Source organism: Etheostoma spectabile, chromosome 19, assembly GCF_008692095.1.
Source record: "Etheostoma spectabile isolate EspeVRDwgs_2016 chromosome 19, UIUC_Espe_1.0, whole genome shotgun sequence".
Classification (NCBI taxonomy): Eukaryota; Metazoa; Chordata; class Actinopteri; order Perciformes; family Percidae; genus Etheostoma; species Etheostoma spectabile.
The window spans coordinates 6,431,145-6,444,911 of record NC_045751.1 but is presented as its reverse complement, the minus strand read 5'-3'; the positions used below and the strand labels follow the sequence as shown (position 1 = coordinate 6,444,911).

The following is a 13,767-nucleotide window of genomic DNA, read 5'->3' as shown; positions in this document are numbered from 1 at the left end:
AAAAGGCAATGAAAACTCATTCAGTCTAAATGAAAACATGAAGAAATAACAATGACTGGAAAAATAGTCAAATAAAAAGATGCCACTTTCATTTCGGTGCATCCAATGTGCAGACGTAGCTCCGTGATGAGTCCTAGTTTTAGCACAAAAACCAGAAGCTTACTTAATAAGAACTGCCTTCCAACTAGAGCTGGCCAATATATCGGTATTATATCAATATCGTGATATGAGACTAGATATCGTCTTAGGTTCTGGATACCGTTATCTGGCGTAAGTGGTGTCTTCTCCTGGTTTTAAAGGCTGCATTGCAATAAAATGACGTCATTTTCTCAACTTACCAGCCTGTTGTAACTGTTCTGTATTATTTGCCTTTACACACTCAGTCATTACATCCACATTACTGAGGATTATTTATCAAAAATACCATTGTGTAAGTATTTTGTCAAAGCAACACTACAATATCGTTTCGGTATCCATGGAGGTATTTGGCCGAAACCATCGTGATATTTGATTTTCTCCACATCGCCCCGCCCTGCTTCCTAAATAAACTCTGTCGTAGTCTTTTAACCAGACTTTGGAAAAGACCGCAAAAAAAAAAGAGCAAGTTGTCCAAACTGGCTGAATGTTACTCTCCCTGGGAGAAAAATCAAATGTTACTCACTGGTTTGGCTCGAATGTCGTATCCACACTGAGTGTTTATTACGTCCTCCTAGAGACAGAAAGAAAACCATGTTTAAAATCAGCGTAACGATGTAAGCAACTGAACAAGACTCAGAGCCCTATCTTGCACCCAGCAAATCGCAGCGTAAAGCCCGACACAAGTGTCTTTAAGAGGTAAATGTCAAATCCACCTGGGCCCCTCTGTGCGCCCATGGGCGTCCTGGTCTTACAGGGAGGTGTGTTCAGGTGCATTCTGGTCTTACAGGGAGGTGTTGTTCAGGGCGTCCTGGGCTTACTAACGGAGGGGTGTTCAGGTGCATTCTGGTCTTACAGGGAGGGTGTGTTCGGGTCCTTTGGTCTTACAGGGAGTGTGTTCAGGGGCAGTCCTGGTCTACGAGGGAGTGGTGTTCAGGGGCTGTCTGGTCTTACGGGAGTGTGTTCAGGGGCGTCCTGGTCTTACAGAGGTGTGTTCAGGGGCGTCCTGGTCTACAGGGAGGTGCGGTTCAGGGCGTCCATTCGGTATCTCAGGGAGGTGTGTTTCAGGGGCGTCCTGGTCTTACGGGAGGATGTTTCAGGTGTTCTGGTCTTACAGGGAGGTGTGTTCAGGGCATTCTGGCCTTACAGGGAGGTGTGTTCAGGGCCTTCTGGTCTTACAGGGAGGTGTGTTCGAGGCGCGTCCTGGTCTTACCACCGGGCTGTGTTGGTTCATTTGGGCATTCTGGTCTTACAGGAGTGTGGTTCGTTGGCTTCACTGTCTTACAGGGAGTGTTTCAGTGGGCGTCCCTGGTCTTACAGGGAGGTGTGTTCAGTTGCTTCTGGTCTTACAGGGAGGTGTTTCGAGGCATTCCTGGTCTTTCAGGAGGTGTGTTCAGTGCATTCTGGTCTATTACAGGGCGTGTTTGGCTTACCCTTAGCTTAGGGAGTAGGTTCCAGTCGGGCACTGGAGTGTAGTTGCAGGGGCTCAAGGTGCTTGCCATAGGTGTAGTTCTAGGTGCTTCAGTGCTTAGTCAGGCATTCTATCAGTGTAGCAAACTTTTTGTCGTAACAGTGGTGTGTTAAGTGTCCAGTGGCAATCAGGACTGATTTACAGCGAAATGCCGTTGTCCATTACCAGCAGTTGTTCAGTGTCGCTACTGTCTTTCAAGGTCACACGCAGTATAATATTAATCTAATTAACCACTGTTACCAATCTGGCGTTGAAATTAGACAATTTGCGCATATCCCAGTGTGTGATGTACACTTCGTAAACTCCATTGTATGCTACAACTCACATCGGTTGAGTGTAGAATCAGACTAGGGTGCTAAACTACACATTTAATTAATGTGCCCTAAATATAGTCCGAACCCTATTGTCTCGGAAATGGGTGTCTGACAACACTACTCATGCATCAGTGTATGAAAAAGAAAACCTGTTCGCTTTTGAACCAAAAAAAAAACAATCATAATCCTGCCAATTTTCCAGCTGCTTTGTAAAGGCCAAGACTCTTATATGATTGTGTGCCTCAGACAGAAGAGAAGGAGCTCAGATGATGGTTGCAGTTTGTGGGGACTCCCTGGACAGAAGTAGACAGCAGTTGTGTAAGATGTTTTGCGGTGGGGAAGTATGGGTGAGTGGTGTTTTCAGGTCTCCAAGTTGACCACTTTTTCTTCAAGTTTTGATGTCTACTCCTGAGCTTTTGTGGAAAATATACTTGGAAAACATTAGTATTCTCTAATAACAAACATACCGGACTTGCACTGAGAAAGCGTTTCCCAAAAGGAGTGTCCTTACCAATTTATACGATACACGCACATGCAAGTTCCAGCTGTTTGCTTTTGGTTGTCTGGTCAGTTGTCTCGTCAGCACATAATACAAACGCACCGCATTTGGACTTCTGTGTGAGGTCTTTTTAGATAGGCACCAATCCAACTTTAGCACCCGTATTGGTCTATTCTGTTCCACAGGTAATGTGTACAAGCTTGAATCTGGAAGCATTTCTTGAACACTGCTTCAGTCCCGCATTTGAACTGTTGAATTGTGTCTTGTCACGGTCCTCCAGCCCCCCTCCACACCTCGGCTCCGAGTGTTGGAGTAGAGCACAAACTGCTCGTAGGTCAGCTGGCTTGTTGCGTGATTTCCCGCATACACTCTGCGTTTTAGCGTGACATGTTGCTAGCGGTGGAGCAGAAAACTACGTGGGGGTTGCTGGCGTGCCTTTACGTATCTCTGTTGTTTGCTCTGTACTGCGTTCCACCACCCTGTCCCCATTGGCCCAAGTTTGAAAAATCTTCGCAAACTACGCCGTTCGCTTCATCAGCTTTTCACACCGCCTGAACCCAGGATACTCGTTTTTTCCCCATGTTTCTAGACGGCTATCAAACATACTGTATCACCTGCATGCTGCTAAATACGAATCCCGCGCGAAATAACAAATCTCACTGACTACGGCCACGCAACACCCACCCACGAAGCAGCTTGATTGGTTGGAGTGTTACGTTAGGATAGCCGTATGGTCAGGGGAGGACCTGTACAAATGGGCTTTATGTTACCGCGACAACCCGCCGCGCAAAGCCCACCGAAAAAAAAGTTCGACAACACCGTTGCCTGCATTTTCGCCGTGACATTGACAAACATATTTACAGACTTACCCGATCTGAATTTAGAGACATTTAATGCTTTTTGAGCTTAATTTTAGGAAACGTGATTTAAGACTTTTAAGATCTTTTTAAGACCCGCGGCCACCGCTGTCTTACAGGAGTGTGTTCAGTGCGTCCCTGGGTCTACAGGGAGGTGTGTTCGAGGACGTCACTGGCTTTACAGGAGGTTGTGTTCATGGGCTCCTGTCTCCAGGGAGGTGGTTCAGGGGCGTCCTGGTCTTACAGGGAGAGGTTGTGTTCAGGCATTCTGGTCTTACAGGGAGGTGTGTTACAGGGTGCAGGCGTCTGGTCTTACAGGGAGGTGTGTTCGGGGCCATTCTGGTCTTACAGGGAGGTTGTTCAGGGAGCATTCTGGTCTACAGGAGACGCGGTGTGTTCAGCTGCATTCTGCTTATTCAGGAGGTGTGTTCAGGTGGTCTGGTCTTACAGGGAGGTGTGTTCAGGGGCGTCCTGGTCTTACAGGGAGGTGTGTTCAGGGGCGTCCTGGTCTTACAGGGAGGTGTGTTCAGGGGCGTCCTGGTCTTACAGGGAGGTGTGTTCAGGGGCGTCCTGGTCTTACAGGGAGGTGTGTTCAGGGGCGTCCTGGTCTTACAGGGAGGTGTGTTCAGGGCATTCTGGTCTTACAGGGAGGTGTGTTCAGGGGCATTCTGGTCTTACAGGGAGGTGTGTTCAGGTGCATTCTGGTCTTACAGGGAGGTGTGTTCAGGTGCGTTCTGGTCTTACAGGGAGGTGTGTTCAGGGGCGTCCTGGTCTTACAGGGAGGTGTGTTCAGGGGCATTCTGGTCTTACAGGGAGGTGTGTTCAGGTGGCATTCTGGTCTTACAGGGAGGTGTGTTCAGGTGCATCTGTCTTACAGGAGGTTGTGTTCATGGGCATTACTGGTCTTACAGGACGTGTGTTCAGGGCTTCTGGTCTTACAGGGAGTGTGTTCAGGTGCATTCCGCGTATTGAAGTGATCACAAAAACCTGGTCTAAAGTCAATTTCATTGTTATTTACGAAGCATTTGTGAAATGGGGCCTAGGCCTTACCACCCACACACACACACACCCACACACACACACACACACACACACACACACACACACACACACACACACACACACACACACACACACACACACACACCACACACACCACACACACACACACACACACACACACCACACACACCCCTTTTGAACCTGGCGCACGGCCCTTTTTGCCACCATTAAACTAGCAAAAGTGGATTCGAACAAGCCCTAAACGCACCTGTGCGGGTACTTACTCACTGCGTGAGCTTAGATCGTTAAAATAGGGCCCCGGTCTACAGCAGACCGTGAGCTTAGATCGTAAAATAGGGCCCCGGTCTACAGCAGACCGTGAGCTTAGATCGTTAAAATAGGGCCCCGGTCTACAGCAGACCGTGAGCTTAGATCGTTAAAATAGGGCCCAGGTCTACAGCAGACCGTGAGCTTAGTAGATCGTTAAAATAGGGCCCAGGTCTACAGCAGACCGTGAGCCACAGCAGTGTTTCTGATGTCAGCATGCTCTCTATATCTGCATTTAACAATGGGTTAATTTGGGTAAAAAAGGCAAAGTCCGCATTAGCCAGGCATTGTGTGCCACCTCAGGTTTGACAGTGTTCCCTGAGCCCCGGTTGTTCTGGCCCTGGAGAACATATGCACGGAGAACTCTGTGAATGTGAACATGCATGCGGAGAGGGACTCCTACCGCTGGGTCCTTGGTGCAGCAGGAGAAGGGAACTCCACACTTCTCCCGACTGGGATTCCCGTCAGTACAGTTGAAATAGATGTTCAGGTTCCAGTCGTCGGCCCCAAACGCACCGCAGCACTCCCACTGAAGTCACACGGAGAGGACACACAAATGTGGACGGTTCTACTGTGAGAATTCAAGATTTCAGCTTCAGACCCACCACAAGTGGATCTGATTGGTTCTCTTCACTTTATCCAATCAGGACAGCTTGTGGCTTTTGAAGTGCAACATCCATCAGATTTACCTTATTTAAATAAAAGAGCTGCTGCCAAATTATTGCAAAAAAACTAAAGCAACTACAGCTGGAGAGATAGTCTCTTCACTCAGAACCAAGGTTACAACAGAGCGTTTATTTATCTGAAGATCTTTTTAATTTACTTAGTTATTTGAACGTGGGATTTGTTTTAAAAATTTAGTTAGGTTTTTCAATTTATGATTAAACACAATTTTACTTCTGATAGGATATCTTTTATATAGACCTTAGTGGTCCCCTAATACTGTATCTGAAGTCCCTCTTTAATAGACCCTGAGTGAGTCCCTCTACTTATATCCTTTATATGAATGGCCCTAGTATAGTCTCTTTATATAGCCCTTAGTGGTCCCCTAATATGTTCTGAAGTCTCTTTATATAGACCTTAGTGGTCCCTAATACTGTATCTGAAGTCTCTTATATAGACCTTAGTGGTCCCTAATACTGTATCTGAAGTCTCTTTATATAGACCTTAGTGGTCCCTAATACTTTATCTGAAGTCTCTTTATATAGACCTTAGTGGTCCCTATACTGTTCTGAAGTCTCTTTATATAGACCTTAGTGGTCCCTATACTGTAATCTGAAGTCTCTTTATGACCTTAGTGGTCCCCTAATACTGTATCTGAAGTCTCTTTATATAGACCTAGTGTGCCCTAATACTGTTCTGAAGTCTCTTTATTAGACCTTAGTGGTCCCTAATACTGTATCTGAAGTCTCTTTATATAGACCTTAGTGTCCCTATACTGTATCTGAAGTCTCTTTAATAGACCTAGTGGTCCCTAATACTGTATCTGAAGTCTCTTTTATAGACCTTAGTGGTCCCTAATACTGTATCTGAAGTCTCTTTATAGAACCTAGTGGTCCCCTAATACTGTATCTGAAGTCTCTTTATATAGACCTTAGTGGTCCCTAATACTGTATCTGAAGTCTCTTTATTATAACCTTAGTGGTCCCCTAATACTGTATCTGAAGTCTCTTTATATAGACCTTAGTGGTCCCTATACTGTATCTGAAGTCTCTTTTATAAGACCTTAGTGGTCCCCTAATACTGTATCGAGAGTCTCTTTATATAGACCTTAGTGGTCCCTAATACTGTATCTGAAGTCTCTTTATATAGACCTTAGTGGTCCCCTAATACTGTCCTGAGTCTCTTTTATATAGACCTTGTGGTCCCCTAATACTGTATCTGAAGTCCTTTTATATAGACTTAGTGTCCCTAATCTGTATCTGAAGTCTCTTTTATAAGACCTAGTGGTCCCTAATACTGTATCTGAAGTCTCTTTTATATAGACCTTAGTGGTCCCCTAATACTGTATCTGAAGTCTCTTTATTAGACCTAGTGGTCCCTAATACTGTATCTGAGTCTCTTTATTAGACTTAGTGGTCCCTAATACTGTATCTGAAGTCTCTTTTATTAGACCTTAGTGGTCCTAAACGTATCGAAGTCTCTTTATATGACCTTAGTGTCCCTAATACTGTATCTGAAGTCTCTTTATATAGACCTTAGTGGTCCCTAATACTGTATCTGAAGTCTCTTTTATATAGACCTTAGTGGTCCCCTAATACTGTATCTGAAGTCTCTTTATATGACCTTAGTGGTCCCTAATACTGTATCTGAAGTCTCTTTTATAGACCTTAGTGGTCCCTAATACTGTATCTGAAGTCTTTTATATAGACCTTAGTGGTCCCCTAATACTGTATCTGAAGTCTCTTTTATAGACCTTAGTGGTCCCCTAATACTGTATCTGAAGTCTCTTTTTATAGACCTTAGTGGTCCCCTAATACTGTATCTGAAGTCTCTTTATTATAGACCTTAGTGTGTCCTAATACTGTATCTGAAGTCCTCTTTTGTATGACCTTAGTGGTCCCCTAATACTGTATCTGAAGTCTCTTTTGTATAGACCTTAGTGGTCCCCAATACTGTATCTGAAGTCTCTTTTATATAACCTTAGTGGTCCCCTAATACTGTATCTGAAGTCTCTCTTTTATAAGACCTTAGTGGTCCCCTAATACTGACCAACTGCCACTTGAAAGCCATGATGTCTCTTACTCATGAGTGGGCCAAATTCTCTGGGAGGAAAGGCATGGAAAGGGGAAGTAACTTTGCCCCTTATGACCTCATAAGGAGCACGATCCCAGATCCGCCCATCTGAGCTTTCATTTTCTCAAAAGGCAGAGCAGGATACTCAGGGCTCGGTTTACACCGATCACCATTTCTAGCCACTGGGGGGCCATAGGCAGACTGGGGGGACGCATATTAATGCTAAAAAAAACCTCATTAAGTGACATTTTCATGCCATGGGACCTTTAAAATCCAGAAACCTTGTTGAGTTGAGTGTATCATTACATCACATAGCAGAGTAACAAATAAAAGTCCTTTACTAGAGAAGTATGGAGTAGAAGCCCCAATCAGACAGAGTGTTTTTAAGCAGCCAGGGGCAGCTTTTTGTAATTATTTGCCACCACGCGTTTTGAGTTGTATTTAGTATTTCATGCTGTCGTTTCAATTATGAAATCTGTGGACTGCAAATTAACATTCGACAAATACATTTTAGTTAAGGTCCACTTGATACGCTGAAGAAGACTGAAATACGGTTGGAAAGCTCTGGATCAGGCTAGTAAGTGGAATTTGTGTGAATATAATTTGAAAGAACAAAAGATTCTTTAAGTGTTTTTTCTTGTTTCGACGTACGTATTCCTGAGTGAAGTCGATGAGGTTCTGGAGGTCGATGTCGTCGCGGTACGCCCGGATGTTGTTGTTGATGAACAGGTTGAGCTGGTCTTTAATCCAGTCCTTGAAGACGAACGCCAGGACTCCCGTCGTCAGCTCCAAGAAAAAGATGATTCCCAGGAACACGGAGAACTACAGCAGGAGGACAGAAAAGGACAATGATTTCCCCCTCATTCGTCACTGCCGTGTGCCAATTGGAGGCCTTCACGTGGAACATACAAACTTTAGTAGAAACGTGTTCTCCCGCAGTGCACCAATGCATCCGGCAAAGCCCAGAATGAACATGACCCCCCCGACCACCATGAAGAGCCAGACCGGGTCCAGGCCCCCCAGGTCTGTGATGGACGAGATGTTGGACAGGACTCCCTGGAGGGGAGAGACAGAGGACAACACACACACTCTGAGTCAGGCAGCTGCGTCTCATTCTTTGATACGGTGCACTTTAAGGAATTACATATTTAGACCTATTTGGGACTAGAATACTACACAAGACACCTGGGAACATGAACCGATTCAGTGAGATGTTTTGGGTAGATTTCTTATTCCTATTATCATGAATCATATGTTTGAAATTTGAGTTAGAGTTAACCCTTGTGTTGTCTTTCCATCAACCATGATTAGAAAATTCAAAAGTCATCACATTTTCTGATATTTTTGTCACTTTTTCCAACGTAATGGGTCCTTTTTTTTTTAAATGTTTTTTTCCAAAGTTGTTTTATATTTCCAATAATGACATTTTAAGCTTATTTCGAAGGTCCATTTTTTTGTGGTGAAAAAACGGGATCAATGGGTCAAATTTGACCCCATGACAACATAAGGGTTAAGCACGTTAATTGGTTAGATTTATTATTTATTTTTTTTGTTGCTGTTTTTACTACATTGACTGCGGCTTTATAAGGTGGTCTGGGAGGAAGGGGTGGGGGGGGTGGGGGGGGGGGGGGGTCAAGTACATTGAAGCCAGGGAGCGGAGTTCACTTCCTGGGGAAAACAAAAGACTTCCTTAGGGGTGTTGCTTAGGGACGTTTTTGTCCCTTTTTCAGATTATTATTATTTTTTGTTTTTAAGTTTTCACTACCACCACCTTACTACCACTAGTTTTACACTCCTTTACATAGAACTGTACCTGATATTAGAGTTAAAAAGGCAGAAATTACGAATTACTTTGACTAATAGTTAAAATCAGAGGACTGAAAGTGATCAACTGTATTTGCAAAGAGCGTTTTAAGGAATCCAATCCATTTTTGTGGTAATTTGGTTAAAAAGGAACCCATATTTCAGATATAGACATTTTTTAAAGGGGTCAGTTGACTAGACCCGAGGACGACAGGAGGGTTCACCGCAATCTCCGCCGAAATGTGCCCAGCACACAGTCACCTATTCTTGGGTAACTGAACTACCAGCTACCGCTGACCTACCATGCGGTACACCGTAGCCGTAACGGCTGAAACTAGCAACTACCGTTCTGCAGCACGGAGCTCTGGAGACGATGTCACGTGACCGGTTGGAGGTCTCTCCAGTTTTTTGAATGATATCACACAAGAATGCGTTTTGTTTTTTTTGTGGGTTTTTATATATTTCTATCACCCTAGGGTCCATTAGTAAATATACTGTGAACTCAGTTTGAAAGACGTTTTGCTCTCATGACATTTACTTATGCCAATAATAACATAATAATGTCATATTTATTGATATTACACCCACAGCAATGTTACACAAGCAAATATGTCTAAATAGGGCAACATTTGGCCTTTAATAGAGTCTATAGGCATTTTTGTCCCCTCTGGCCTTCCATACAAGAGGGGTGCCTTTATCTCCCATATATGGGCATGTACTTCTTGAAAAATAGACGGGACAGACAGAGAGAGAGACGGAGCAGCGAGCCAGCGGCAGAATTGAGCCAAAACGCGATAATTATGGACATAAAGTGGATCAATCTTGGATATAACAGTATGGCTTTAAAGCCCAAAGAGGCTGAAGTTCCAGGCTGGATAGAAAACCCCCTGTAGAGGCTAGAAAGACCCGGAAAAGACCGCCGTAAACATGAAAACGTCAGGATTCAAACGAAACCGAAAGTAAGTAAATCGCTTTTATGGTTCAAAAGTTATTAAACTATGAATCAGAGGTACTTTTTTACTCGTGGGCGAGTGTCTCGGGCTCAGAGGGTTAAGACTTTATACAATGTTTTAAGTGTTTGTTTAAATCACGTTCACAAAGATAATGTTCTGCAAACACTGGCCTGGAATTTAAAGCTATTTATTTGTTGTCCATTAGGGCGCAACAGAACAAGCTGCTACACCGGGGCTGGGCAATGTATCAATATTGTATTGATATCGTCTTAGATTTTGGATATTTTGTAATATGGTAAGTGATGTCTTCTCCTGGTTTTACAGGCTGCATTACAGTAAAAAGATGTCTTTTTCTGAACTTACCAGACTGTTGTAGCTGTTCTATTATTTACCTTTACCCACTACGTCATTAAATCATGTCTGGAGAATATTTATCAAACATCTACCTGTGTAAATAGCAGTTTGTTGAAGCACCAATTGTAGAGGTAGATTCATTTATTTGATTAGGACAACGCACATCAACATCAACATTTCTGTAAATGCGCCAGTGTTCGCCAATCGGCTAATTTTGGTGTCTTTATGGTGGGAACAGAGAAGGAACCCACTGAAGCGCGGGGAGAACATGCAAACTCCACACAGAAAGGCCCGGAACGACCCGGATTCGAACCCAGAACCTTCTCGCTGTGAAGCCACCATCCATACAATATCAACATCGAGGTATTTGATCAAAAATATCGTGATATTTGATTTTCTCTATATCGCCGAGCCCTATGCTACACTATGTTTGTTAGATAATTTTAAACAGAAACAAGGTTGCAGGGGTTATGAATTAGTCGCAGATCATAAAACCGAAGCAATGTGCTGAAAGAGGCTGTAAAGCTGCCATTCGATCCGTTGTCCATATACAGTTATTGATTAGTGCGGCTTTAATTTGCATTAAGCAGTAGCACGAAAACAAGATCAAACTAAAAATCCTTTCTGAATCTTTGTTTTTAAAGGAATTAAATAAAAATTGTATTACAACATGATATCTCGATTTTGCATAATCGCTAAGAATAACTTAGTCTTTTCTTACCTTCTCACTCCATGCCCACAGTCCAATTCCAACTAAGGCCATGCCCAGGAGCTGCAATACACCACAGTCATGTCAATCAGTGGAAGGGGGGGGGGGCAGTCTGACACATGGTGGCAGTCTGACACATTGTTATTTATGAAAACATACAAATAGATTTCCTCTGAGGCCACTGATGTGGGATCAGTGTGCATGGTTCCTCTTTGAGCTAAGCCTTCTGTATCTCATATTGCTCTGTTGTATAGTTGTCATTAGAGCCTGACCGATATGTATTTATATATATATATATATATATATATATATATATATATATATATATATAAATAGGGGGGCATTTCCCAACTATCGGTATTGGCATTTATAAGGGCCAATTAAAAAAAAAAAATTTTTTTTTTATAAATTAATGTATTTTTTTAAATATCAGTCATCAGAATCCTTTATAATGACAAATGATTCTGATTAATGAATATTTAAAAAAATTAAATAAAAACGACGCAACATGTTATGAGGTTTGGCGTTGCATAGTCGCCACAGGACGCTCTACAAGCTTCCTGTTAGTGATGGCGTTGCATAGTCTGTCCACCAGAGGACGCTCTACAACTCCCTGTCAGTGATGGCGTTGCTAGTCTGTCCACCAGAGACGCTAAACTCCCTGTCATGTGGCGTTGCATAGTCTGTCCACCAGAGGCTCTACAACGTCCCTGTTAGTGATGGCGTTGCATAGTCTGTCCACCAGAGGACGCTCTACAACTCCCTGTTAGTGATGGCGTTGCATAGTCTGTCCACCAGAGGACGCTCTACAACGTCCCTGTTAGTGATGGCGTTGCATAGTCTGTCCACCAGAGGACGCTCACAACGTCCCTGTTAGTGATGGGCGTTGCATAGTCTTCCACCAGAGGACGTCTCAAACGTCCCTGTTAGTGATGGCGTTGCATAGTCGTCCACCAGAGGACGCTCTACAAGTCCCTGTAGTGATGGCGTTGCATAGTCTGTCCACCAGAGGACGCTCTACAAACGTCCCTGTCAGTGATGGCGTTGCATAGTCTGTCCACCAGGACGCTCTACAACTCCCTGTAGTGATGCGTTGCATAGTCTGTCCACCAGAGGACGCTCTACAACATCCCTGTTAGTGATGGCGTTGCATAGCTGTCCACCAGAGGACGCTCTACAACGCCCTGTAGTGATGGCGTTGCATAGTCTGTCCACCAGAGGACGCTCTACACGTCCCTGTTAGTGAGGCGTTGCATAGTCTGTCCACCAGAGGACGCTCTACAACGTCCCTGTTAGTGAGGGCGTTGCATAGTCTGTCCACAGAGGACGCTCTACAACGTCCCTGTTAGTGATGGCGTTGCATATTCTGTCCACCAGAGGACCTCTACAACGTCCCTGTTAGTGATGGCGTTGCATAGTCTGTCCACCAGAGGACGCTCTACAACGTCCCTGTGGTGATGGCGTTGCATAGTCTGTCCACCAGAGGACGCTCTACAACGTCCCTGTTAGTGATGGCGTTGCATAGTCTGTCCACCAGAGGACGCTCTACAACGTCCCTGTTAGTGATGGCGTTGCATAGTCTGTCCACCAGAGGACGCTCTACAACGTCCCTGTCAGTGGTGCGTTGCATAGTCTGTCCACCAGAGGACGCTCTACAACGCCCTGTCAGTGTGGCGTTGCATTCTGTCCACCAGAGGACGCTCTACAATGTCCCTGTCAGTGATGGCGTTGCATAGTCTGTCCACCAGAGGACGCTCTACACTCCCGTAGTGATGGCGTTGCATATCTGTCCACCAGAGGACGCTCTACAACGTCCCTGTTAGTGATGGCGTTGCATAGTCTGTCCACCAGAGGACGCTCTACAACGTCCCTGTAGTGATGGCGTTGCATAGTCTGTCCACCAGAGACGCTCTACAACGTCCCTGTTAGTGATGGCGTTGCATAGTCTGTCCACCAGAGGACGCTCTACAACGTCCCTGTTAGTGATGGCGTTGCATAGTCTGTCCACCAAGGACGCTCTACAACGTCCCTTCAGTGGTGGCGTTGCATAGTCTGTCCACCAGAGGACGCCTACAACGTCCCTGTCATGATGGCGTTGCATAGTCTGTCCACCAGAGGACGCTCTACAACGTCCCTGTCAGTGATGGCGTTGCTATGTCTGCCACCAGAGGACGCTCTACAACGTCCCTGTCAGTGATGGCGTTGCATAGTCTGTCCACCAGAGACGCTCACAACGTCCCTGTAGTGATGGCGTTGCAAGTCTGTCCACCAGAGGACGCTCTACAACGTCCCTGTTAGTTGGCGTTGCATAGTCTGCCACCAAGAGGGACAAAATAAAAAAGCAAATATCTGCCTGATATATCGGCTGATAAAAATCGGTCTGTCACTACACTGACATCTTTGAGTTGTGGTCAAAACAAGACATTTGAGGACATCATCTTGGGACTTTGGGAAACACTAACCCACATGTTTCACCATTTTCTGACATTTTATATAACAGCTTTAGAGAATAATCCACAGATCAATCAACTATGAAAATAATCGTTAATTGGAGCTCTATGCAGTAGTGCATTAAACTGTTCCAGCCCCCTCAGAATATATATGTAT

At 44.6% G+C, this 13,767-nt stretch overlaps 1 protein-coding gene across 4 annotated transcripts in view; it reads right to left on the bottom strand.

Annotated features, from left to right (window-relative positions):
* The window catches only part of tspan5a (tetraspanin 5a), a 27,604-nt gene that overhangs the window by 12,418 nt on the left and 1,419 nt on the right, over positions 1-13,767 (bottom strand). For all 4 annotated transcript variants that reach the window (XR_004336406.1, XM_032544351.1, XM_032544352.1 and 1 more), the window contains exons 2-6: positions 11,173-11,223; positions 8,251-8,397; positions 7,993-8,163; positions 5,009-5,134; positions 662-709 (exon numbers count right to left, since the gene is read on the bottom strand). Coding sequence is in view for 3 of the 4 variants with exons in the window: in XM_032544351.1 (XP_032400242.1) it covers positions 662-709; positions 5,009-5,134; positions 7,993-8,163; positions 8,251-8,397; positions 11,173-11,223 (543 nt within the window). In the remaining variant the exon portion in view is untranslated. The remainder of the gene's footprint in view (positions 1-661; positions 710-5,008; positions 5,135-7,992; positions 8,164-8,250; positions 8,398-11,172; positions 11,224-13,767) is intronic.